This window comes from Chinchilla lanigera, unplaced genomic scaffold, assembly GCF_000276665.1.
Source record: "Chinchilla lanigera isolate Chin_1 unplaced genomic scaffold, ChiLan1.0 scaffold00053, whole genome shotgun sequence".
In the NCBI taxonomy this organism is placed as follows: Eukaryota; Metazoa; Chordata; class Mammalia; order Rodentia; family Chinchillidae; genus Chinchilla; species Chinchilla lanigera.
In genome coordinates, this window is record NW_004955454.1 from 6,866,525 (window position 1) to 6,893,948 (window position 27,424).

At 41.5% G+C, this 27,424-nt stretch overlaps 1 protein-coding gene across 1 annotated transcript in view; it reads left to right on the plus strand.

The window, feature by feature from the left end:
• Window positions 1-215: 215 nt before the first annotated feature.
• Slc6a13 (solute carrier family 6 (neurotransmitter transporter), member 13) overlaps window positions 216-27,424 on the plus strand; it is a 73,947-nt gene continuing 46,738 nt past the window's right edge. The window contains exon 1 of the mRNA XM_013520165.1: window positions 216-585. Coding sequence (XP_013375619.1) covers window positions 561-585 — 25 coding nt within the window. The 5' untranslated portion in view covers window positions 216-560. The remainder of the gene's footprint in view (window positions 586-27,424) is intronic.

A 27,424-nucleotide genomic window follows, 5' to 3' on the forward strand; every position in this document is an offset into this window, starting at 1 on the left:
TTAATCTGAAGAAATATTGGTGTTCTAACGTAAAGCATTGGTTTCACTTTAAGGAAATTAATTTGCAACCAACCTTACTCTTCGGTACTGTTAGCATTTTGTATTAAAACTTAATTTAAAAGGTTTCTGTGCCATTCCTATTTTAATTCCTATTTTAAGTTTTAAGTTGGAATTCGTCATCATTCATTTTTTAACCATGTTTAATTCTTTCAAAGGTATTTCTCACTACTGGCATTACAAATATTTTGACAAAGGCAGTAGAAAGAACAGTGAAAAAATAGAAAAGGTAGGTGTTTGATAATTCCTCAAAGAGTCAGTCATGGGAATTATACAAGCCCTAAGTTTAGAAGCACAAGCATAGTGGTAGTAGGTAGCTTTCTAGCTGGGAAGAGGAGAGGGGACATTTTCCTGTTACACACACCTGTTTATTTCCCTTCCTGACAGTTACTGCAAAAAGCCATGTTGAGATGGTAGATCCTGGGCTCCCTCGCTAAGCTGCTCCAAGCCAGCTTTGCCTGCATGATTCAAACTTGTGCCTTCGTAAAATTAGGAATTACCGCATGTCAGACTTGAGTAATCGAGAAGGTAAACATTTAACCTGACCACCCACAATCTAATAATCAGAAACATGGTAAATGGCAATAGAGCTATAAGATTAGCATGACTTTACCTGTGCTTCCCTACTGTTACCTGCTTCTGTCATTAACAGGTGTCCAAGAAATATCAGTTAATTTTTTTCTTCATTGTTAGATTTTAGATGCAGTTCAGTTCCCTACTGCCAGAGTTTTAATTCTGTAGTACATCTGTGTATTACCCAGTACTTACATTTGGAGGAAGAAAGGAAAAATTAAGAAAACCTCTCTTGAAAAGTTATGGGATCGGCTACTTTTTAAAGGACAAAAGTGACATTGGCGTGGGATTTGAAAATTGTAAATTGTAGGAAATGGAGCTGTCCAAGTCCCACATATAACCAGGTTCAGTAAAATTTCATATATAAATAATTAGCTTTATATGTGTAGAAAGTTGCTTTTGCAGTAGGCCCTGAAGTGTAATTGCCTTGGAAATCCCCCCACTTGATTATTTTTCTCTTCCTCTTCCCATTTCTTCCTCCTTCCTCTCTCCTCCTCCTCCTTTCTCCTTTGTCCTCCTTCCTACTCTATTCTCCCCTCCTGTGCTAAGTGTATTTACAACATAAGAGGGAAAGAATGGATGTTAGTATATTTTTGGAATTGTACCTTTTCTTGACCTGGATCATACCTAGTCACCACTATGCAACCTAGGATGTGCACCAGAGAAGGATCTGGTAGGTTTTTAAAGCTGTGTCCTGCTCGCTCTTATTTTTACAGTATTTCAGTTGTCTGAACAGGAATGCCTATTGTAAACTCCAGACCTCCTATTGATTATTCCTTTCCATATTTATTTATAATTTACCAGGGTTATTGGTGATGCTTTATAGAAAGTATAACTTGGTTTCTTGATTTTTTTTTTTTTAGCATGTTTTATGCTTTGTTTATTTTCTGAAAGAATATTAGATACGGTTGCATTATATCAGAAAATTTTAAAAGTGTATGTGTGTTGACACATGTGTAGTCACTCAGGTTTTCCATCCCCACTCCCAGCCCTAGCCCCTGTCATGTACATTGGTAACAACTTTAAATGGTAACCCAGTAAATTTTGGTAATAAGTGTTGATAATCCTGAGGAAGAGATAAGTATATGGGAGCCACTTTTAACTTGTACTAAAGCAGTGTCTAATATCTTATATGCTAATTCTAAACTGAGCTGAAATAATTTGCTCATTCAAATGATTAGCTTATTATCATTGATAAGAGTAGTATTTTTGGAAAGTGTGAAGTAGAAATGATTCCTGAAGATTTCACTTGTCCTCTGTTTTTATCAAGAAACCAGTGCTGACCAGCATTTGCTCACCTTTGGTTCTTAAGAAATACATCCCTTTAGGGCCGGTTAGATAGCTCAGTGGCACGGCGTGTGAGATTGATTCCCAGTAAAAAAAGAAAAAAAGCCACATATATACACACACACACAAATCTTTGCAGTGAACAAGTAAGAGGGAACACAGAAAATACCTTCCTTTTTCCTTTAGCCTCCAAATTCTCACTAGTTCAAACTGCAAGTTGCTTCAAGAAAGTAAATGGTACTTTTTCCCCCCATTCCTAAGCTTACTAGATTGTCCAAGTATATGGGATAGATCATTGCTAAAAATTGTACGGTTCTGTGTGCAGTGAAATTGGTCTTAGCTTCATGAAGTTTCTGACTATGTATGTATGTGTTGGAAGGAAGTTAGTTGGAAGTAGGAGGGAAAAAATCGGGTTTTCTGTTAACTTGGAAAATAATCTTGACAACAACAACAAAAATGATATTTGAAATTTCATAAAATGACAGGTCCTCTCCTTTGTAAAAATGACACTTGCTCCTTCTAGTTTAGAGCAAGTATTTCTTGGGTCTTTGACATTGCGGTTAATGCCAATAAATGGGAGATCCTGAATTTCTTCATGGAAAGCTGAACCATTGATTGGAAGATCATGCAAGATGAAAGTAGAGAACAATATTGTGATTGAAAAATATGGTGAATGTTTAAAATGTTATTATAGTAAAAGACACATTGCCATGAATCCCTCACAAAATATTTCCACTTGCTTTGAACACACTTGTCCCATCATTTTTGTCACTTTGTGAAGCAGTTCTGGTAATCCAGTTTCATGAGTGTCTTTAGTTGTGCGTTTATGGCTGCCTTGGTGTTCTGAATAGATTCGAAACATTTACCTTTCACGGCCATTTTGACTTTGGGGGAGGAACAGAAGTCGCATGGTGCTAGATCAGGTGACTGATGTGGGTGAGGACACTGCCATGTTTTACAAGCATGCCTTTCCATTGAACGGCACTCGGTGACAGTGTTCATGTTTATATTCAGAATCACATCTCAAATCACAAGAAAGACTTCTAAGACCACTTCAGAAAGTTGCAAGTAACATGCAGTGTGTTTAAAGCAAAGGGTAGTATTTGGGAGGAGGTTAATGGCAATGTATCTTTTTACTGTAGTAAACTTATTCACCAAGTATTTGTTACACCCTGTACAGAAGAATACAGCCAAATACTATGGATGTGAATAGACTGAAGAGTAATTCTGGAATTTCTTGATTGTTCTCACCTTTTTGCTCTTGAAGGTATATTTCTGCTGTACTTTCATGGGAAGAAAGATTTTATATTCCTATATGTCATAGTCCTGTGAATTTTATTAAGCAGAGTTTTTGTTTTTAAAAATTTCATTGGTACGTGTTTGCAGCATGTATGATTACATTCATCGTGGGAAGTTGGCACCTGTACACAACACATCCTAACCTTCTGTTTCTTCCTCTCCGTTCTTGCCCCTCTAGCTGTAGACCCCCTTCCCTTTTGCAAACGATCTGTCTCCCTGTTTCCTATTACCTTTTATTTTTTCTCTTTATTTATATTTGGGTTTCTCATACAAGAGAAAACAAAGGCAAGACTTTTCTCTAGCCTTGTCCTGGGAGCCGTTCCATGTACCTTGTCAACGGAAAGAAAGGCGCCACAAGAAGATTTGGAAATGGCTAAATGGTTCCAGCTGGTGAACTTGTACTATGCAAGTTTTTTGAGTTGTAAGACACATAGAGATGAAGGGCCGGGGAGATAGCTTAGCGGCACAAGCGCCTGCCTGGCAAGCACGAGGTCCTGAGTTCAATTCCTGGTACCAAAAAAAAAGAGACATAGAGGTGAAAGAAGAGTTTTTCTGTAGATTAACAAAAAATTGCAGAAGGCAAGATAAGAATCTTAGAATTACATAAGAACACTGGATTTAGCAATCAACTAATCTGGTTTTAGCTGTGTATATGGCCGTGTGTCAGCTGTTTGGGGCCTAGGTGTCTTACCACATGCAGGGTCATGTGAATTCAAAGACATTTTTAAGTCACAGCCACTTGCCTTGATAGACTAAGACATAGATGATCTTTAAGTGTGTTTCTTCCTAAAGGTTATATCATTTAAAGAAGAGGAGTCCAAGTCTCCATTAATGATAGAAAAATTACCGACTGGCCCTGAGGAAGGAGCATGTGACCTATGCTAACTATTCTACTTTTAGAATATGCACTGCTTACCACCGTCCATCTTAGAGTTTATCTGTAGTCTTTTTTTCCTCTTGGGTCTGAGTTTTGCAGTTTGTCAAGTTCTTCCAGTTTACCCCAAGGCCAAGCGAGTTAATTCTCTACCCCCAACCTCGTGGGAACATGGGTCTCTTCCTCCCCGTGCTCTGTTGCAACCAGCAGGCCACCTGGCCACTTGCTGCTTTAGTCTTGCTGACCTTGCCCTTCCGTGCTCTCTAATCAGGGCTAAGCTTTGTTGAGACACCGAACAGCTTATGGCCGGCACTCATTTTAGAAATCAGTGTGACAGTTGAAGTACATCTAGTCTTGGTCACCGCCCAGGACTGTGTTTGTTTGTGCATTAAACCACCTTTACCCTAGAGTTGCAATTGGAACCCGAAGGCCAGCTTAATCCACTGTGCTTTTCATCCCCTTGTGTTGCTGCCATCTGAAATGCAACCACATCTAGTCATCACTATTTGCTCATATTCTAATACTGCTACCTGCCTTCCAATTCGTTTTCTATTGCCAAACACCCTGCTAGTTCTTTGTGCTATAGAAGTCTTCCCTGCTCTTTGTAAAGAAATTTTCTGCTTCTTAACTGATTGGAACCTGGCTGTCTCAGCCCCTTCACCTGCAAGGGTTACTCCAAGTGGAAAGTGCCTTGTTATTTGATCGTTCGCTATACTTACTCTGACCTTCAGCAGCCTCCTATTTCCTTAGCCACTGTTTTCCTCTAGTGGGTTCATTCTGGCTTACTCCTCTGGCGTACGCCGGCCTGTCAGTTACCTATTGCCTACTGTTTTCGATCATTCTGGCTTGGGAAACTTATGCCTGGATCAAGCAAATAGCCATCTGACTGACTTGCTTTTGTGGAGTAGCTGGTAGGTAGCACTGATAGGTAGCAGTACAGATTGCCCCCGGTGGGTGGGTTCTCAGAGCAATTCAGCACTTTCATGGGTCCAGCAACCTTTCTGTTCTTAAGAGTATTTTAGCCTTTCACCTCTTGTTCACACCCAAGCTTATATATCGTCCCACAATTGAAGCCTAAGTCTACTGAACACGGAAGAAATTGAAACAGGAGAGCTCTAGGCCACCTTAGTAGTCTATACCATCAGCATCTCCATCTGTCCCTAAAGAAGCGTCTGTCCTCTGGTCAGTACTGTGTGTATGTGTGAATGAGCAAGAGTTAGTGAATCCGATCTGACCTCCCTAAAGACATTTTCCCATCAGTCGGCCTCCTTGTCTGTAGCGTCGCCTTCATTTAGCCCATACTATGCTCAGGTCTCGTAATTCTCGTGTCGGCCCGTCTCCGTTCATTTCCTGGCTGGGGTATAGCCAAGCTCCACCTGTTTGAGTGCACTTCTGAGGCATTCCTTGGCTCACTGTAACCTGGATTTTACCTCCAACATCCCACTGAAGTTATTCCTACTGAAGTCTGCAGTGAGCTCCGCTTCTCAGCCCAGTGGGCGCTTTGGTTCTTACTCCACCTTTAGCATCTGACCTTGTCCACCCCCCTTTTTAAAAACCTCACTGGCTTCTTGGTCACTACTTTAAAATTGTTTTCTTTACATATTTAAAGTGATAGGGCTGGGGATATAGCTTAGTGGCACAACAGTGGCCTGGCAAGTGCAAGGTTGTGAGTTCGATTCCCAGTACCAAAAAAACAAACAGATCCCCACAACATATTTAAAGTGATGTATTCAGGAACATACCAGGGACACCCTAGTCCTCTTCCAGTTACCGTCCTTATTAATGTCATTCCCCAAGTCTTTATTACCCGCCCATGCTTGCTTTCTGAGTTTTTAAATCAATTGTGGCAAACATTTCCATTGTATTGGTTTTATTCATTCCAAATTCCTTGAGTCAAAACCCAAGCTGCCTCCTCCTTGCACCTGTTGTCTCCGTCCTACACCAGTCCTTTCACTCTTGTTCACAAGAATGGCTACAGGGGTGCCCTGGGTCATGAGCACAGTTTTTGGTTTGTGAACAGACATGTTTGGCGCCATTTTGCTTTTGTTTGTGAACTCTGAACCGGGTGATGAACACAGCCGTGGCCCTCGTTCCCACACCAACGTGAGCGTGAACACAACGTGGCCACCTTTTAGAATGGTGGAACAAACTCAGTTCATGGGCCAAGTTACCGCTGTAGTTGTCAAAGCCAAAATCCTCTACGCTGCCCTAATACTCTTTCTTCCCACTGACTTTTCATATACAATTAGACGCTCGCTAAAGCCTTAAATATTTACTTATCTTCCATCTTCATCTGTGTGGCCGTTGTGGTGCAGTGGTTCAAAATCTCGTCGCTTTTCACCTGGCGTCGTTTCTCTACTTGTCTTCGGTCTGGTCACTCTAGTGTATCTCAAGAGTGTGTCTGTTCCTTACTTCGCCCTATGTGCTGCCCCTGTTTATCTCTGTAAGCTCAACGTGTGCACATTCTGCCAGTCACTGTGCTTCCAGCATGATGATTTTCACTTTACAAAGACCGAGTTTCCCTCTGGAACGTTCTAGCTTGCTTTTTCTTGAGATGTCAGCTTAAATGTTGCCTGTTTTAGAGGTTCTCATTTTCACAGTAGCCGGTTTCGTTCTTTTATGGGACTTTGCAGTATTATTTGTAGGTTCCGTGAGAGCAGGGGCCTTGTTTCCTTTATCTCTCTGTATCTAACAACCAGAGCAATACTGTGTACCTAATATTCGGACTATAAGTTCGGCTTCAGGCCTTTGTTCTCTGTTACTGTCCCTTTGTACTGTTCTTTCTGTTCAGACTGCTGTACCCACGTGTACCCTTTCACCTTACTGCCTGCTCTTCAGAGTTCAGCTGGTCCCCAAACTCTTCTTTCAGGTCACTCTTTCTATCTGATGTAGATGGGTTTTTTGGTCATTCTGACGACATTTAGGCTATGCAGTGGTTCTCCTTGTGTGGTTTCTGGATTGGCAGCATCAGTGTCACCAGAAATACTGTTAGAAATGCAGAATTGGGGGCCCCACCTCAAACATCTTAAAAACTCGGGTTGGGTCCCACAGCCTGTGTTTGTAGCCATCTGTGTGATTGTGGCATTGGTGGAATTTGGGTTCTACTAGAGCAGTGATGGCAAACCTGTTAGAGCTTTCCGTGATGAGCAGCCCGCCGCAGCACAGGTGCCGTAAGTTTGCCACCACCGCCCTACAGCTTAGTCCCCACGTTTATGGCGCCAGGATCTGACATGCCTAGAACAAAGACCATCTGAATTACATGTGCTCTGGGGCTGGGGATTTAGCTCAGCGGCACAGCGCCTGCCTGGCAAGCGCAAGGTCATGAGTTCGATTCCTGGTACTGGAAAAACAAATAAATTACATATGATCTGTCTTTCTATTGCCTCCTCATCCTGGATCTTTTGAGGGTATGAAAAGCCCTTCATTTGCCTCTCTGGCAGCCTTTCAGTATTTTGAGGATAACCATTATTTCCCTAACTCTCAACTCCCGTGGTTTGTTACGAATTCTTTCTCATGTGCTGTGGCTTTGAGTCCCTTCGCATTACTCATTCTCTGAACAAATTCCAACTTTCTATCTGTGTGTAGTTAGAACATCCTCAGCTTTCAAGCTATAATTCTTAGACTGTTTTTATAAATCACCTGAATAAGTCAGAGTTTACTGTGAACATGGTGTTTCATTTGCTCAGTTGGAGGTGTCCAGTGGAACCAAAGGTACTTCAAAGCTGTGTATGTGCTCTACCTCAGAGGACCTGGCCTTAGTAACACATAATTCAGTGAAATGGTTTCAGAGAACCGAATTGGTGGTTCTCGGAACCACCTGGAGAGCTTTCAGAAACCCATAAACCACACCGTTGTTCCCACCCCAAACAACTGAATCTCAAGCATCTCAGGGTAGAGCCCAAACTACCAGTACTTCTAAAAACAACATTATATCACCTAGATTTAGCTCATTCTAATGTGTGATTGAATGATTTTTAGTAAATTTACGGAATGGTGCAACCATCACATCACACAGACTTGAGTATGTTTCCCTCGTTCCCTGAAGCACCCTGCTGCCTGTTCACAGTCATTCCTCACTTCGACGTCCAGCTGTAGGTAGCAGCTCATCTACGTTGCTGTAGATTTGCCTTTTCTAGACCTAAGTGTCAGGAGCTTTTTAAAGCTCTCGGCTGATTTTAATACTCAGCTGTATCTGAGAACCATAATTCTAAATGCGTTATGACCAATCTTGAGTTCTAAGAACTGTGTAGAATATGGACATTTCACATTTATGGCCTTACACATGCCAGTGCATGCATCCATTACTAGAGTGACAAAGGTCATGAATTTGATGATAGAACTTAATATCCCATTCCGTTATTTTCCCTGTTTGCATTTTACTGCATTCATGTTTGCCTCCCATTCTCTACCCAAGGTATTTTCAAGCTTCTTAGGCTGCTCTCCTCCCTTTAACTGAACAGTGCTGGAAAATGACTCAGGACACCTTATTCTGCCTGAGATAATATAGTCTCCAGAAATGACTATCCATATTGGTCTCACCTCCATTGTTAAAGTTATTTTCCTTTTTAAGTATTTTTCACATCGGTGTTTTCTTACTAGATGTTTTGCTCTCTGATTATTTTTTGTGAAATAACAAATTTTTGCTTTATATTATTTATAAAACTCTTTTGGAAAATATATTTGTTTGAAATAGTGCATGTGCATTTTTTAAAGCTATAATCACAGCACTCTAGGAGGCTGAGGCAGGAGGACCACAAGTCTGAGCCCAGCCCGGGCAACTTAGTAACTTTTTGAGATGCTGTCTCAAAATAAATAGGACTGGGAATGTAGCTTAGTGTGAAGGCTCTGTATTCAGTTGCCAGCATCACAAACAAAACAAGACTAATGTAATGAAAAATTGTCTTCCACTCAAAAATGGCCACTATTAAAATTTAACTGAATTTATTTTGAGACATTTGTGGTTATTTATGTATGCATGTATACAAATATGTACATCTTTGCATAACTGAGGTTATACTGTGTGCTGCTTTGTAACTTGCTGAATATTGAGAACGTTTGTACAAAACCATAAATACTGATTTGTATTATTTTAATGGCTATATAGTTTTGCATTATATGTAATCCTAATGATTTTTCAGAACTGTGTACGTTGAAGACACTATTTCTTTATCTGACACTGCAAATTTTGACCATCTTGTTATTTGTCTTTCAGCTTTATAGTTTTTTCTTTATAGAAGTTATTAAGTTTTATGATGTAAACTTTTAAAATTTTATAGTTCCTGGTTTTCCTGACATGCTTAGAATGACCTTCCCTACTTCAAGATAATAAAAGTACTCCATGATGTTGCTTAATACCTTACAGTTCTATACTTTACATTAAATCGTTGTTCTCTCTTGAATTAATTATTGTGAGGAATGCCAGCTTCGTTCAGATTAGTCCTCTTTTGACTGCATTTCTTAAGTTTTTTATGGCATACTTCTTTACTCGTAAGAGTATTGATTTGTTTTTGTTCTTGGTACCGGGAGTAGAACTCATGACCTCAGGCTTGCCAAGCAAGCGCTTATGCTGCTGAGCTATGTCCCCAGCCCTCGTAAGAGTATTTGAACACAGGCTTTGCATTTCTGTGCATGTGTACAGATAGTCATCCCAGAGCTTCTAACACAAACACACCTTGCATATTTGTATACATTCAGTATACTCATTGTGTTGGTCATCCGTTGCTGCATAACAATATCACCATAAATTTAACAGCTTAAAACAACACACCTTTGTCACCTGTTGGTTTCTGTGGGTCAGGAGTCAGTCACTTTTCTCAGGGTTTCCAGGTTGTAGTAAGGTGGTATTTCAGGCTGGACTGGGGAAGAATCTGCTTCCGAGCTCATGTGGTTATGGGCAGCAATCGTACTCTTGTGGGCTATTGACCTCGGCAGCGGTTTCCAGTTAGCTAATGGCCAGAGAGAGGCCAGCTTCAGCTCCTTGGCTCCCAAGCTGTCCCGGCAAGGTTACCTATTTCCTTAAAGCCAGCGAGGGAGACAGGCTCTTGGCAAGACAGAGGTTCCAGTCTTACGTAATGTAATGGTGTGTGTGTAGTGACACACCCATCATCTTTGCTGTGGTCTGTTGATTGGAGGTACGTCACAGGCCCTCACTACTCAAGCTAAGAGATCACAGAACTAGGAATAGGGATTGCCATGCCCAAGTGGTCAGGGTGAGAAAGGTGCAGCATTACTTCTTCATGCTGAGAAGGGAAGCTCACTTTCTCAGGCTTAAAATTCACGCTGTCCATACCTTCCTGTTCAAGTTGGATTGAAAAGGGAAAGTAGATTGTCTGTCTTTCTGTGTTCATGAGACTGAAAAGTAACTCTTTTTCTGTTGAGCTAAAACTTTATAAGATTGTTACACCTTGGAATATCTATAACTACAGTAGGGCTAATCTCTTGCTTTCAATAGAGCAAGTCTGTTCTCAAACAAATAAAAATCTCTGAGTCTTAAGTATGTTACATGGTCTAAGTCCCTTAACTGTACTGGTTGTTCTGAACACGCTAAACTGTTTATATCCTTTTTATTTCCTAACCAAAGCATTATTTTAGTCTTCAAACTACAACTTTCAATGAAGGAATCTTAATCTCTGTGGCTTTTAAAATTTATAATACAGTATGCGTGGTTAAGAACCTTTGCTAATTTGCCGGATGTGGTAGCACATACCTGTAATCCCAGCGCTCGGGAGGCTGAGGTAAGGGGATCACTGCAAATTTGAGGCCTACCTGGGCTACATTGTGAATTCAAGGCCATCTTTTTTATTTTTTTAGTCTTTTTGAGACAGGCTCTCGCTATGCAGTTCAGACTTGAGCTCACTTTGTAGCCCAGGCTGGTCTAGAACTCGCAGTGATCCTCCTGCCTCAGCCTCCCAAGTGCTGGGATTACGGGCTTGGCCACCATGCCCGGCTCTTCAAGGCCATCCTGAACTACATAGGGAAACCCTGTCTCAAAAAAAAAAAAAAAAGAATCTTTGCAAATTTGTTTCCTCTTAATACATTTTATTTTTCTCCTGCCACCTTATGCTTTTGGAGCCGGAAGAAAAATTGCTATTTCTCATTTCCAATCTTCATTTACAAATACAAAAATTTAAGGATTCTCTCATTACTGAAATTAATCTATCCTTCCCATGGATCATGAGAGTTTCTGGTGTTTCTAGGGATAAATGCGGGATTTAGTAAAAAAAAAATTGTTTTGGATGTATAACGTGAACCTGTAGGAGGCAGAGAAGAAGTAAAACACAGAATTCAGACTTTTTAAAAGTATCTCATCCCACTTTTGTCAACTAGTAAACAATAGTACCCTTGCAAGAGAGTAAGATTGCTGGTTCTGCTACTGAGAGGTGATTCCCACACATACGTATTTGCCTACAGACTCATTTACACTTGGCGAGCGCTTGGGTCAGTGCTCTGTGTGTGTTGCAGGTCTTGTCTGGGGTATATTTAATATGATGATTACTGTAGCTTCTGTGGATTAACACATACCGTAAGCCATGTCTTAAAGTTAACAACCCTAAGATTTATAGGCACCCTCACATGTCAACTTTTCCATGCTGCTTCTACTGACAGAAGAGTACTGTTCCCTAAAGCATTCCTAAAAGATGTCTGGTGCTGATGTTATAGTTCAGTGGGCTGACAATAGTCCAGGTTGTGTATGGCAAGGAAAGGACTGCCAAGTGTACATACACCTCATAGTACATAGTAAGTAACTACACTTACAACCATGGGGTGAGAGCAGGAACAGGGAGAAGGGCAAAGGAAAAAAGAGGGTGAAGGGAAAAAGGCCTCGATAACTAAGGCTTCTGGTATTTATAGAGTCAGACACCACTGACCTGAGTATCTCCCACTGTCTGTCTCTCTGATGTCAGCAATCTTCGTAGACCCCTAAGTATTGAGATTATGGAGCTACCTAATGGACAGGCCACAGGGAAAAGGCAGCGATGTGCTGAGCTCTCCAAAATCCCACCTTCCACGGTCCTTATTTCTTGGCTGTATTTTCTCAAAGGCACATCTGCATCCTTCCTGGTTTACAGATAGGGAAAAAGGGATGTGCACCTTGCACACTGATGTCTAACTATATATATATAGTATGTAAAACTCCTTTCTAATTCTTCCTGAGCATTTATTGCCTGTAATTTCTCAGCTTTTCCTTGGTTTCCTTACAGGCGCTCCTCTGGCAAGGAAATGCAGCTCCTTGCCGTCTCTCCATAGGGGGCCTTCTGTATCAGTGCTCTAACTCCTCCCTGATGGTCTCTGAGATGTGCAGCCTGTTTAACCAGACTCAGGAGTTACTCTTAAGCAATTTTTAGGTGGAGTTGGTCCTTCTAGGAAGAATCTCTTGACGTCGCCTTCCTTATCTTCAAAGCAGGTCCATTGCCTTGAGGTTTTTAATTCTTTATGAATTTGATACCATTTCAACTGAAAAATTAGCAAGATTATTAAAGAAGGGGAGCTGTTTAGGAAACGGAAGGGTAGTTGCAAACTACATTGGATAATTGTGACTTTCAGTTCTGTATCAATTGAATTTTTGTTCTTTTCCCTGTGTATGTGGTGGTTCTATTTTTCTTCAGTAAAACTTTTATTTAAAAAAAAGAAAGAAAAAGGGATGCGTTACACATAAAGGTGTGAGGTGACAGGTAGGTTGACCTGTCTCATCGAAGGAAACATTGTATTCTGTAGATCCCATTAGCTGAAGTGTACAATAGCATTTATTTTTAAAAACTGAAGAACAGAGATCCAATTACTAAGGTCAAGATGAAGGGAAGGAATAGCAGATAAAAGATAGTGAAGAGTATTTGGATGGGTAAAAATCCAGGGATATAGAAGAAGCTGGAGTGAAATATGAATTCGGTATTAGAACTTTTTAAACAGACGCTGAGATATAAAATGCTCTTTCTTTCTCTCCTCTTCAAGTAATTTTTTTCCAACAGCATGGCTTTGTTGGCTACAAAAAGCAGTTGGGCCCAGTACCAGAGCAGCTGTAGGCTCTGGTCCAAAAAACACCCTGTGAGAGAGGCAGCAGGAGGGCTGGAACAGAGCCATCACCAGGGCCCTGTACAGAAGGAAGCGATCTGAGGACCAGAGTGGTAGGACATGCCGTGAGAGGAACCGACTCAAATGGCCTGTCACAAGGGCCAGGAAAACCCACAGCATAGATCCCCAAAGCAGAAAGCCAGAGGAGTCCTTTTGTGTTGGTGTTTGAAAATACCTTCAGACTGAAATTACTAAAGAAGATAGTAGTGATGCTGGCCATGGTGGTGTACTCCTATAATCTCAGCGTTCTAGAGGCTGAGGCAGAAGGATTGCTGTGAGTTCCAGGACAGCCTGGAATACTTAATGGGACCCTGTCTTGAAACAACAACAAAACAACCAAGATAGTAGTGGCTATGTTAACCTGGGGGGGCTGAGTTTAAGGGTGGGTCTAAGTTGTGTAGGCCCTGAAGGTTAGACAATTGTGGGGGCCCTCCTTATAAAAACTAGTACAAAATTAAGAATTCAAAACTGAAAAGGGGTTTAGAAAGTACTTGTGCAAATTAGAGGTCCTGAAACTTAAGCATTATTAACTTTAAGGTAAAGTTATCTTCTGGGTTAGGAAGAAAGGGTCCACTCAATTCTGATTGTATTACTGAGTATCTTTGAAACCTTGGGCAATTTGTTTTTCCTCTCTGAAGCTCAGTCTCTGACCTATGAAATAGGGATGGATAATGTCAATCTTTCTGGGTTGTCACTAAAGACTAAGCAAGTGTGTGAAGGTGCCTACCACAGTACCGTGTTGCTAATATTGTTGACATTGTGTGGTGCTGATTCTTGGTTGTTACTGATGAAAGGTGAATCTTAATTATCCTGGTTATTGCTTAGATCTCTAATTTGGAGACTGAGGAACATATCTTTACCTTACTTAAATCTTTTCAATTATTTGCTGAGTGAGGTGAGTGCTCCTAGACTTTTGTCTGTATTCACGAGATAGCATTGTATTATTTTCAAGAAGCTTAGCATTTAGCCATGCTAGGTCTAGACTATAGTTATTAGCTATCAGAATTGAGAAAATCATAACTCTTAGAATGACTAGTGTTTCTAGGGGAAAAAACTATGGGAAGGGCAGGTGAAAGGGAAATGTTCAGACTGGCTATCTCTCCTCTCACTTGGCACCTGAGATCAGCCGTGGGAGACCCACCACAGAAGCCATACCTGGAGTTGACTCAATTTTACCCTCTTATTTTACATATGGGAAACTAAGGTAGAAAGGTGAAATGGATCACAAAGGTCATGTGGCTGGTTAAAGTCATATCCAGGGCTAGAACTAGGGGGGGGAGGGAGGGGTTGCCCCCTAGATTATCCTGTTGTTTTTATCACACTGAAATTTACTCTTCTTATTCAACATTTATGCCATTACTTTTTCCCCCTCTCCTTTAACCACCTTGCAGAACTCTATGGAAGGGTCCCCTTTTCCACCAGTTAGATCATGGGACCTTCTTCAGGCTCTTAGTTTATTGTGTGCAGGCAGCAGTCACTCAGCTGCTGAGCTTCCTGACTGGAGGAAACTATGAATTCAGTTAGCCATGCGGAGCTGCTGTTGAAGGTAGTACACCTTCGTCCAGTCAACAAGAATGTAGCACGAAAGGACATGAGGGAGTTCTGCACACCACAGCTTGGTAGGGGTGTTGGGAAGCTGGAGGACATCCAGGGAAGAGCGGTGAAAACAGTGGGTGGGCTGAGATGTAAGCACTCATAAGAAAGATGAAAGGATTGCGGGTTATTTATCTTGGAGAAGAAATGATGGGAGTGACTTTGAAAAACTAGCTGTCTAAGACTTTCCCGAGGATAGAATGAGAAATTAGCTAAAAACAGCAAGAGCATTTAGGTTACAGAGGTTTTTAGACATAGCTGCCCAATAGAGAGAACCAGGGAGCTTTTAAAAAAATCTCAATGTTTAGGTTGCAGCTCGGAACTTTTAGCAGCCAGACATCCGTACTGTTTCCCAGGTGACTTGCTAGGTAGCCACAACTGAGTTAAGGGTGAAGATGCAAAACTCTAGACTTTTGGATGTAGCTCTGTGGTAGACTGTCTGCATGGCAGGTACAAGGCCCTGGGTTTAATCCCCAGTACCACAAAACAATAACAACAACAACAAACATCTTTAGTTGCTGAGGATTATGTGATTTGGAGAGGTCACTGTGTTAGCTTTCTGTTACTATTACAAAATTCCTTTTTGCTTTTCTCTTTTGGGGAAACGAAGACGTATGACAGTGAAGCAGTCATGCTCCTTTGTGTTCCCCTCTCCTCTGGACTGGGGAGCACTCCACAGTGAGAGGTGACAGGCCACATTCTGTGTCCGACATCAGTCAGCCAAAACCTCAGTGCACTAATATATTGTATTTTATTGATCATCACAAACGAACTCCTGCAGTGTTTTGTAAAATGTCTAGGATAAAAAGGCTGTCCAGTGATTAAAGCTGCTCCTTTTAAATGTTACCACTTTGCTCTACACCCTCACCACGGCTCAGTAGTGTCAGGACGCTGGGAGTTGTGCTGAGAATTTCCTCACATTCAGAATCCCTGGCTCACCAACCTTTAATCAGCCAAGAGCTGCCCGCTGAGACTGGTTACATAAACGCTGCAAACTCTCTCAGCCCTCTGAGAACCAGACAGGAACTCAGGGGAACGGGGATGGGAAAAAATTGGATACCATTGGAAAATAGCTACAATTACTTTTCTGCAGTTCAAAAGAAAAGTATGACATTCCTCCTTTAAGAAAAGGAGAGGAAAGCAGAAGGAAATGGAGGTAGAATTCACTGACACAGGAAAGAGAGCCTTCTAATTAGAATCTCAAGGCCTTCTTCAAGTCTGATGAAAATTTCATGAAAGAAACATTTTTCTTGTCATTTTCTGTACTTCTTTCTGCAAGTAAACACAATGCTAGAATCTTTTTTCCTGTCACGCTGCTCCCCCACCAGTTAAAGTATACCATAGTAGTTGTACATGATGAACTTTAGAATCCTGTAAACCTGAGTTCAAATCCTGGCTCTAACCATTTATTAGTTAAGTGACCATGAGCAAGTCATTTAATTCTCTCCAATCCTCTCTTCAGTCATTTCCATGATTAAGATGGTCATAATAGTAATGCTTGTGCTGTAGGTTTGTGCTGAGGATAAAATAAGTTGCTGCTTGCAGAGCTTGAAGCACAGTGGCTGATATGTTGACAGTGCTTCATAAATGTTAAGAAAAGTGATGACGGATGGTAGTACTATACTTTGTCATAAGTTTGTTTTTCTCGAAGACTTTGGGCTTACAGAATTTAGGCTAATTGTCCTATTAGAATCAAACACAACACAGAAAAGTCACTTAAATTTTAGTGCTACGGCCATACCAACCTGAACGTCCCCCATCTCATCTGAAGTTTTCAGTGACATCTCCGGCTTCTGTATGTAATATCTTAGTTTTTCACAGTAAGTTTAGGTATTTGGGCTACAATAGTCAGGAAGTGAAACATAATTGTTAAAACAATCAAAAATCTTCAAACTATTTTAGACTTTGAGAAAAGTTGCAACAATAATGTTTCCTTATATTCTTCACCCAGATTCCCTTCATATTAACATCTTATATAGCCAGTACAATTGTCAGAACTGGGAAATTAATGTTGGTAGAGTACTATTAAACTAAAGACCTTATTCAGATTTTACTTTTTTTTTTTTTACACTGATGTTCATTTCTATTCCAGAATCCTACCTACAGTATCCCATGTTATATTTAGTTGTTATTGTCATTTTGCTTCTGCACCTTTAAACAGTTTTTCAGTCTTCCTTTGTCTCTCTGGACACTGCAGACTAATTAGTTATTTGTTCAGTATGCCTTGCTTTGAGTTTATCTTATGTTTTCTCATGACTGAAGTACATTTTTGGCAAGAAAACCACAGAAATGTTGTGTTCTTGTACATCATATCTGTCTTAGTTACTTTTCTCTTATTGCTGAGACAAAATACCTGATACTTAGAATTAAAGGGAGGAAAGGTTTATTTAGCTCACAGTTTGTGGAGATTTCAGTCCATATTTGGCTGCCTCCAAGGCAGGGTGGCACATGGCAGAGGGCAACAGTTCATGATGGCAGAAGACAGCAAAATGAACAAGAACAAAAAGGGAGGAGCAGCAAGCCTCTTTCTCGCCCTTACATCGTATGCAAACTACCTGCTCGAGGGTGGGCGTAGCACTTACGCCCATAATCCCAGCATTGGACCATGAATCAATCATAAACTCCAGAACCCCACTCCATGACTTTTTGAGGCTTTGGAGGGGACATCTAGACACAAACCATGACAATATCACACTTCATGATGTGTACACTATATCTTATTATTGGTAATGTGTTATTACTGAGGATGTTGACCTTGGTCTTTTGGTTGAGGTGGTTTCTCTCTTATGAAGTTACTATTTTTTCCTTTGTAGTTAATATCTTGGGGGAGATACTTTGAAACTGTAAATTCTGTTCCTTTTCAAATTTTCACCCACTAATTTCAGCAGTCATCAGTGGCCTAGTCTTATGGGTGAATGCTGAACCCCCAAAAGTAGTTGGGAGGGATGATTACCAACTCGTATCTACCAATGATTCTTGAGCTATTGCTGCCTTCTCTTCCACTTTTTACTTTGACCAACCTAAACAGGGTAAAAATTATTATACTGATTTTATATTTATTTTCTTTTACATTTATTAATTGGAATTTAACTATAAGGAAGAGTTGTCTTTTCTCCCCCATTATTGATTTAATTTGTTACTTATACTAACATGAACTCATGAGTGAATTTTATTCTTTGGGTCATAGTACAATATTATTGTTATTCATTTGTTGTTCAAATTGCTTTAGTTCCAGCAAGCCCTCATTTGTTGTTTAAATTATTCCACTTGCTCCTATCTTTTTCCTCAGTGTGATATTTAGAAAGGGGTTTTAAAAAAAAAATCCATCAGGTTCCTCACTTTTGTGGTTAAACAGAAATGTACTTCTTAATCTAAAGGTCTCCAGGGCGAGAGCCAACGAGCTCCTCACCACTGTTCTAGTACTGAAATTGTTGCTCAGAAATACTCTTTGAAACAAAGCATACTTCTGTTAAAATTTGTTCTTGTTTTACTCCATATTTGAGAGAGCATATCATGACGTGTTGGCATTAAGTATGCACAAACCAATTTGATATGGCACAAGATCTCACAGGTCTGCTTTTCCATGGCTCACTGTGTTTATACAATCCTGTTTTGGGAGGTGCAGCCTGCAGTTATCCTCAGTGACGACCTCTGTTGAGTCTTCACAGGTGGATAGCCCTTTGGATAAGAACGCTTGACTATTACTTGTTTTTAGGCTAGTTGACTTTGTACCTCGGAGACCAAAGAATGATAGGAACATGAATAGATGTAAGGCTAGTCCTGCCTGATTTGTGCTGAATCCGAGGCAGGCTGTTGTGAAGGACTGTCACCAACATCCACCAACTGTTCTCAAACTTGTTTTTAAAACCTTCACCAACATAAGCAAAGTAAAATGTCTGTCATACCCATTCCCATTTTATAGAGGGTAAGAAAATTGAGGTTAACAAAAATTTGGAAGAGAATAAAATAGCAGTCAAAATGTGAGCTGGTGCCGTGGCCAGTGTGGCTCTTGAACTTCCTGGGGTGAGGACAGTGAGGGTGGCAAGAAGGTGAAGAAATGAAGACAAGATACAGAAGGCTGGGATCAGGTGGAGCTCTCTCTCCTGTTGGTGACAGAACTGCTCAACGACTGCAGTGTGTTTATCCATACACAGCAGCTTGATGTCAGGTGGAAGCACACTGCCTAACAACTAGCTCGCCTCTCACACCCCACGTCCTCAGGGCTGGAACATCTCTTCGTTTCAGGTGCTCTGTGCTCTTGGCTCTGCATATGGGAAATGCTGTCCAGCTCATCCACTCCAGACATCCTCTGCTTTTCTGTTTTGTAGTTGCAAATCCATGGGTGTTCAGTTGAAGTCAGAGCGGCTGTGATTAGAGGACTCTGTGGGTGATTTTCTTTCTTGTGGTTATACTTTTTCTGCTGAATGTTCGAGACCAAGTTAAAGTGAGAGCTGTATTGATTAAAATTAAGTTTTTGCTGTCTATCAAAGTCAGTCTCCTCAGGATTTACCTCGGAACCATGAATAGTGCCTCTCAGTCCTTCTGTCAGTGTCAGCCGTCTGGATGAGTCAAGGCCATTGCTTGACCAAGCTGCTTTCTGTGAAAGCTTGGGAGACTTTTCTCTCCCGGTGACTCTCCTCAGCACACTATGTACCATTGATTTTCGTCCTCTGTGGTCCCACAGTCTCCTTGATCGGGAGTTTGCCTAACCCACCAGAGCAGTAGGTGAGTAGGCTGTCCATGAAAAAGTTCCGTCATATCCTGGGTCTTCATGGACCTCGGAGTGTCAGGGCCAAAATATTGGCTGTCCTCCTAGCCCAACTATTTTTCTAATTTTTGGTCTCCAAAGCTCAGTTGTTGAACATCCAGAAGAGAAGGTTAACAATATTACATTGTAATGGGAGCAATGAGCTTAACATACTGATTTTATCTGAATGTCAAGCACTTTGAGATACAAAGTAGAACCATTATTTCCACTTAACCAGGGGCCTTTTAGTAGTTGAATCCCTATAGAATGTTAACAGATAATAGTTATATAATTTTACACAGACAATTTGAAATTAAAAGCCATACATAATATTGTAGCATGATAATCATGATGACATTTTGTAACACATTTAAATTTCCATTTTGACATAGTGTAACCTTTCTAATCAGTCATATCTATCTAGGACATAAGAAATTTGTAGCTAATTTGTTGCCATTTAATGGGATGTCATTGAAGTGTGTGATATTGTCTAGACTGCTCAATGTCTAGGCTTCTCTAAGTAGAACGGCACATACATAGCACATGTATCACAGAAGTTTTTGTTGTTATTACTGACTGGTGACTTCATGTTGGCTTGACATGAACCTCCTATTGTAGCAGAAAATGCACCCCCCCAAGCCAATATACTTCAGTTTGTTAGTTGCCCTGGTAATAGTTCCTGTTCCAGATCCATTGCTCCTGTCTCTTAGAAGTGGCTGGTCACTGTGATGCACAGTTGGTCACCTATGATGCACATTGTGTAAACCAATCCCCAGTAGACAAGGCATTGTCTCTGTACTTCCCTCTTGCTTTTCCCATATAAGCTCTAGACCACCATAGATTGGGGCCTGATATTCTGGGAATAGTCCCAATCACTGCCCATTGATGTAAATAAATCTGCCTCCAAATCCTGGGTGTTGTTTTGGTGTTTCTGCTTGCCATTGAATCTGGTGTGTTGGCCGGGAAGACCGATCATGTTCACCTCTTTGGTCATTGGTTGTGGCCCTCAAGATGGAGCAAGGACCTCTCCAGGTCCCAATGGGAAGGCATGCCCTCAAGATATCTTGAGTCTCCTCGGATCTCTGGAGGATTCCTGGCTTATCACTTGAGTGGCTCATGTTGGACCCCAGAGGGAGGTGGATGCCCTCTGTCTGTCTGCCTGCCTGATTCCTATAAGACACCTGAGGGCACCCCAGTTAGTCAGTCTGTCAGTTCTGCTCAGTTTGAGCAGAAGAAGAGCTTGATCACATCTTGCGAGTTAAGGCCACCCTCAAGGGAAAGGGAAAGGTTTAACCTCTGAGCGCCTGCTGAATGAATGTGTAAGTAAGTGGAACAGACAGCATAAGCAATAGGCTGCTCCATCTGTGCACCAAGACTGGGAAGCCCTGGTTGTGGTGGCTGATTGGGCCCTCACTTGTGGTTCCATAGTGATTGATATGGCATAACAAAGGCCTTGCACCCTCCTTAGCCTAAGTCCCCATGAGGGGAGTGGCCAGGTGGGCATCTGAATTGTTTCTCTCTGAGGGGTAACCCCCCTTTGTTGTGCCATCATTCAAGGGTACACAACACACACTGTAGGGAGATAGAATGGGAACTAATTAGTTAAAACCCACAGTCCCTGACTGCAGGAAAAGGTGCTTTTATGGAGTTAAAAATGCTGCTCCCCACATCTCAAAGAGGAAAGAAAGAAAAAAGAGGCCCATTCTTCCTGAGAATTCCACCTTGGCACCCTTGTCAGCTGCTGCAGTTGCTACCAACATCTATAGCTTCACTGCCCTCCTCAACTCGTCTGCTTCCAGCCAGTTGAACCAGTTCTAGTTCATTGTCTGCATTTGGCCACAGAGCCCGCCACCCAGACATGCCTATCCTGGGAAGATGGCATCATCCAATGCCCACCCAAGATGACTGTCAGCACTTTCTTCTGAGTTCCACCTTTTGACTGAAGAAAAATTGGGCTATCAGCCCTGACAAATAAGTTGCACCCTGTCAGGCCTGAACGGATAGGACAGATTAAGCTCTATCAAATTGGGCCCCTGAGAGCCCATAGTCATTACAAAAGTGGTAGGCAAACCTGTGACTACCCTGGTAGACAACGGAACAGAACTCTGCCTTCAAAAGTTCCCTCTGTCAAAAGTTACCATCACTGGGCAAGCGGGACTCTTGCCTCTCACGCCTTCTGCCAGGCACAAACTTGCAGCCTGGGAGGACATCTCACCAAGCCATTCAACCTCCCTCTCATTTGCAACTTTGACTGTTCCCTGAGAAAAAGGTGACACCTGCATCAACCTGAGACACATAACTGCAATCCTAAAGTTTTGAAAACTCTCCTCCCGGTGTTATACTCTAGGCCTGTGGGCCTGGACATCAACCATGCTGCCTCACTACAACCCCTGTTGCTATCAGATGCCACGGAAAGCACAAACAGGCATCCAGACACATATCAGCCTGATAGACTGTTAGTCACCTTCGGCAAGATCTCTGTGCTGTCAGCAATGAAGAAAAGATGCCTTCCTCTGCTGGCAAGTTGCTCCCTTAAGCTCCTTCTACTAGGAAAATCCTGAGATAAAAGGCCTACTCATTTGGACTCAATTACCATAAGGGTTTAAAAACTCACCTTGGTTCCACACCTGTGTCCTGCATGACATCCTAGTTGTCAAAACAAACCCACAAGGCCATCTGACAAGCTCTCAGATTCAGCCCAAGCCAGAAGAGCTTTATCCCATTCAGCCTGAGGACCCTGAGTCTGATCTGCCTCCTCCTTACATTTCACCAGCCCCAAGCTGCTCAGCCAGCTGCAATGCCACCCGCTCCAGTTCTGTGCTGTCCGCAACTCCTTGTGACTCTGTTTATTTTTTTTTTTTTTGGTTTTTCTCCGGTACCGGGAACCGAACTCACGACCTTGCGCTTGCCAGGCAGGCGTTTTGCTGCTGAGCTAAATCCCCAGCCCTCGTGACTCTGTTTAATACCAAAGAACACTGCTGTATTTTAGATGGGGCCCAAACCTGGTGAAAGTCAAAATTCCCCACCACTGTGGTTGATCTTGATGCTTGGGTGAACACAGTCCTCCCCCAAGCACATCTAAACAGAGACTGTAATGAGACAGAGGTCCATGAAGCCTTAGATCAGTACCACACTGCTCCCCTGGTAGACCTCAAAGAGGGAGGCAGGAAACCAATAAACATGTCTAAAGTTACTGAAGTTACCCATTGGAGCCACCACTGAAAAGAAATTGTGCTAAAGCAGATCCTGTGAGATTGATGGACACTTCCTCACACTCGAGTCCACTATCCCAGACTTGATATTGTCTCTGACTGTACCCCAGGAAGAAGAACAGCATCTATAGCTGCCTGATTATTGTAAGCTTTAAATTTTGAGAGATTTATTTCCAGAAATATGGACAAAGGACTCACCCCTAGGGCTTGCTATCAATCATGCACATTTGATGATGAAGCTCTGCCCCAAGGCAACCCCCACGTGCATCAAACAGTACACCTGTCCAAGATCTCCAAGCTGCCAATGCTACCATGACTGCCCTCTGTATATGTACCCTACATAAAAGCGCTGCTACCATATCTAACAGAAACTGGTTACAAGAAAGGAACTGTGAATTTCTTGAAGCTGCTGTCAGTCCCTGGGAGCCCCCAGTGGACTCCTCCTTTGCCTCCATGCTCTAACAGCACTGTCCCTCTGATCAAGAAAGCTGACAAATTCACCTTAGACGAAGATCTAACTGTCCAGGTACCACATGCTGTACTGGACGAACTGTTCTAAAAATGGACCCCCTGACAGATGCTGAGTACACCCCGTTTACAGATGGAAGTAGCTCTGTTAGGAATAAAGTCTGACAGGCTGGATTTGCTGTGGTCACCTTGGACACAACTATTTTTGCCAAAACTCTCCTGCAGGGATGATCTGCCACCAATGACACAAAATAATCTGGTCCAGAGACCTAGGCTTCCTCCAGTGACCCAACTGATTAAAAACCCAGTATTCCTGGAGGATCAGAGCCAGACGTGCCCCCACTGTTTGTTCTGCAAGCTCAAGATGCTGTGCTGGCACCTGTATCCCTGCAGCCTACTCAGGCTTCAGCATCTCTGTTACTGGCCCCAACCTCCCACTCCCTACCTGCACTGAGAAGAAAAGTTTGTAGGGTCCTGCTGTAAGAAATCATCCCTAGATGTGGCCTAACCTTGATCATTGGCAGCAGCAATGGGCCTGCATTTGTAGGAGAGGTAACTAAAAAGTAGATTTTTTTTGTTTGTTTTTGTTTTTCTCCGGTACCAGGAACCGAACTCATGACCTTGCACTTGCCAGGCAGGCACTTTTGCCGCTGAGCTAAATCCCCAGCCCCAAAACTAGATTAAATAAAGACTACATACAGCTTGTAACCAGTGAAAAGATGAGCTATATCTGTAGACATTCCTGCACGCACATATAACACAAGTATGTATTAACTACCTCTACAAGTTTCAGAAATCCAGCCTTAGATCCACTGAAAAATTTACCTGGACAGCTCCTTCTAGGCTCACTCTGAAGAGACAATGCATGTGTGACTGAAGCCCGAGGACATCATTCACAGGATTGCTCCATGCCTATTCCCCTTGGTTTTGTGTCTTTTCAGGCTGCTTATCCCAATCTTTGCTTCCCTGCCCCACTGTAGCCATGGTTTTTGTTAGTTTTACCTGGATTCTGCTTACCCCAGTTCTTGCTTCTCTGCCCCCTGCTAGCTGTGTGTTTTGTTTTGTTTTGTTTTTTGCCTTAAATTGTATGGACAGTTGCCCCAATAAAACAATCAGTCAAGCACTTGACCAAGATTTAATGAGTGTCCAAGGCACAGTGAACACTCTCCTAGATCAGATCTCCTAGATCCTCTCTCACTATCTTTCCAGAGTAATGTTACAGAATAGACAGGCTTAGATTATGTCTCTTCCCAAAAAGAAACTCAGGGAAAAACTCTGTAATAAGACAGTCTTGGCGATCTTGGCTAGAGTCTGTCTTAGGATCACTGACAACCTTAATGTTACTGCTTCTAGTTGAGCCTTGTCTTAAAAGATCACATATAATGTGCCCAGCAAAGATTTACTGGGAAAGCTAAAAGAGGGAGGAAATATAGCAAGAAATGCCCCCTCTAGCCAATTTCTTCAATTTCTTAGTTGCCCAGGTTCCAGATCTGATTGCTCTTGTCTCTTAGAAATGACTGGTTACTGTCATAGCTGGTCACTATGATGCACATTGTATAAACCAATCCCCAATTGACAAGCCATTCTGACTGTACTTCCTGCTTATTTATCCAATATAAGTCCTAGACCACCAGAGATTGGGAACTGCTGTTCTGGGGATGGTCCCAATGACTGCCCATTGATGTAAATAAATCAAATCTGCCTGGGTGTCATTTTGGTGTTTCTGCTTGCCATTGCACTATCACAAGCAGTTGGAGCACATCATATCACAGTGATGTATGTGCACCTATGTTCATAGCAGCACAATTTGTAATTGCTAAAATGTGGAAGCAACCCAAATGTCCATCCACTGAGGATTGGATAAGAAAATTGTGGTACTTTTATATAATGGAATATTAGCTGTAAAGAAAGATAAACTCGAGGCTTTTATAGGTAAATGGTCACAACTAGAGACCATACTCATAAGTGAAATAAATCAAACATACATGTGCAAGCACCGCATTGTTTCTCTAGTGTAAAGCCTGAAAGAGTTAATTTAAACTAGGAGATATGATAGACATTGTGAATTGATAGGAAAGCACTCAAAGGTAAAGGGTAACTGGGATATGGGAAAAGAGAAGGGAAAGAAGGAGAAAGTTTGTATGTATGTATATGCAGGATATTTAACATGGCTGTTCTACTGTCTTGTATTTCCTTGCTGAAAGAAACTGTCAATGAGTCCTTGGTTGATCAGCTTTGTATGTCTATATCTGTTTTCATGAGAAACCACTTTGAAGATATCAATATGTAATACAACAAGCATTGTTAATTCCCTACCACTCTGTAACTTTGTACTGTCTGTACCAATCCTTTGCTATTTTGTAAAATGTCTGTCTGTTAGTATTTTCCTCCTTTTATTTCTAAAATTAAAAAAAAAAAAGAAAAAAAGGAAAGGCAAATGTCTGAGTCTGAGAGAAAAATTCTATCACCATAAACAGTTCTGTTTTACATTTTGGAAGACCTGCACATCTAGAGGCATGAATACATTTAATACACCATGAGATTAGTAATGATTAATTGTCATAGCCATATGAAAACTTTTCTTAATTTAGTTTTGTACCAGAGCATCTTTAAATCAGAAAACTTTTATTGTCTAGAAAGCTTAATCTTTGATGATGACCAATGTAAGCATATCACAATAATGTGTTTTTTGAGCAACTTTTTTGGGGTGTCTCCCATAAAGCCATGGAGATTATTGGGGCTTCCTATTATTGAACAAGGGCTAGGATAACTTACCAAGCAGCTGCTCCTTTTTCGCCAAAGGGAGCCCTGACCAATAATTTTCCAAGCCTTTGAAGGGTTTGCATTTAGTTACCTTAACAAATTTCTGATGACTTCTGAGAAAACCAGTTTTGATATCATACTGACCAGCTGGCAACTCAGGAGGAAGCATGCTTTTTGAATCTTTAAATCTGCAAACCAAATTCAATTATAAACAAAAGGACCCAAAAAATGCAAAAGAAAAAGGAAGAAAAAGAAAAAAATTGTTGAGCTCCAATAAAAAACAGCTGTTCACAGATAAGACAAACAAACAAACATACACAGATGATCTGTAAAGATTGGACAAACAGACATACAGACAATCCACCTACAACACCAGAGTGCACTCAAATATATTTTTGGCCAAGTTGAATTATAATAACCTGTTGTAGTCAGGTTTGCAAGGGAAGTAATACAGGACACATAATTTATAGGATTATTTTACAGTAGTCACCCAAAGAGTCAAATACAAAAGAGTACAGGAAATCTGTCCACACACTAAAGACCTAAAGAATCCAGCTGAGGATCTGGATCCCATGGGAATGTCCTGCATGAGTCCAGCCAAAAAATCTAGAGCTCATAAAAATACTTCTCAAGAGTTAAACAAGATGCCAAGAGCCCATGACAATGTCTCATGCAAGCCTGTTTCAAGGATCTGTGCTGGGAAGGCCCAAAGGTCAGTGGCAGAAGGTAGAAAGTCTGTGCCAACCGGATGAAGGAGCTGTGCCAGTAGGCTGAGCAATCTGCACTGGAGTGAAGAAGCAACATTCAAAGTAAGGACCAGAGCTCCCCCTGAAAAGTATCACAGCCATCCTCAGTGACAATGAAGTCCTGAGCTCCTCTGACAATGAGAACAGCCAAGTTTATATCAGGAAAGCCAGCCTGACAAGCTACTCTAGGACACTGAACAGTGCACCATCTTCCCCTCTGGAGCCAGGAAACGAGGCTCAAAGTAAGGACCAGAGCTCCCCCAAAGTGTACTGTAGCCATTTTTAGTGACAACAAGGTTCTGAGCTCCTCTAATGAGAGTAGCCAAGTTAATATCAAGAAAGTCAGTATGACAAGCTCCTCCAGAAGAACCAACAGCCCCACTTCTTCCTCTCTAGTTCTCTTCTTTATGTTGCTGGCAACAATCCTTAGGTAGACTTCCCACACCCAGCACCATGCTGATTCAGCTTATCTGGCTGTTACAAGTTGACTACCAGTTGTCAATCAGCTACATAACTTTTTACAATTTTAGAAATTTGTAATTGTAAATAGACTATTCAGAATTTTGGTAGCTCTATTAGCAGAGATCTCTTATAAGAAGAATTTGGAAGGGATAAAATTTTTTTTCATAATTAGTATATATTTTTTGTATTTTATTTTGTGTTAAGAATATTGACAACTTTTTTTTTTGTTTGTTTTTGTTTTTTTTTGTTTTTTCTCCGGTACCGGGAACCGAAC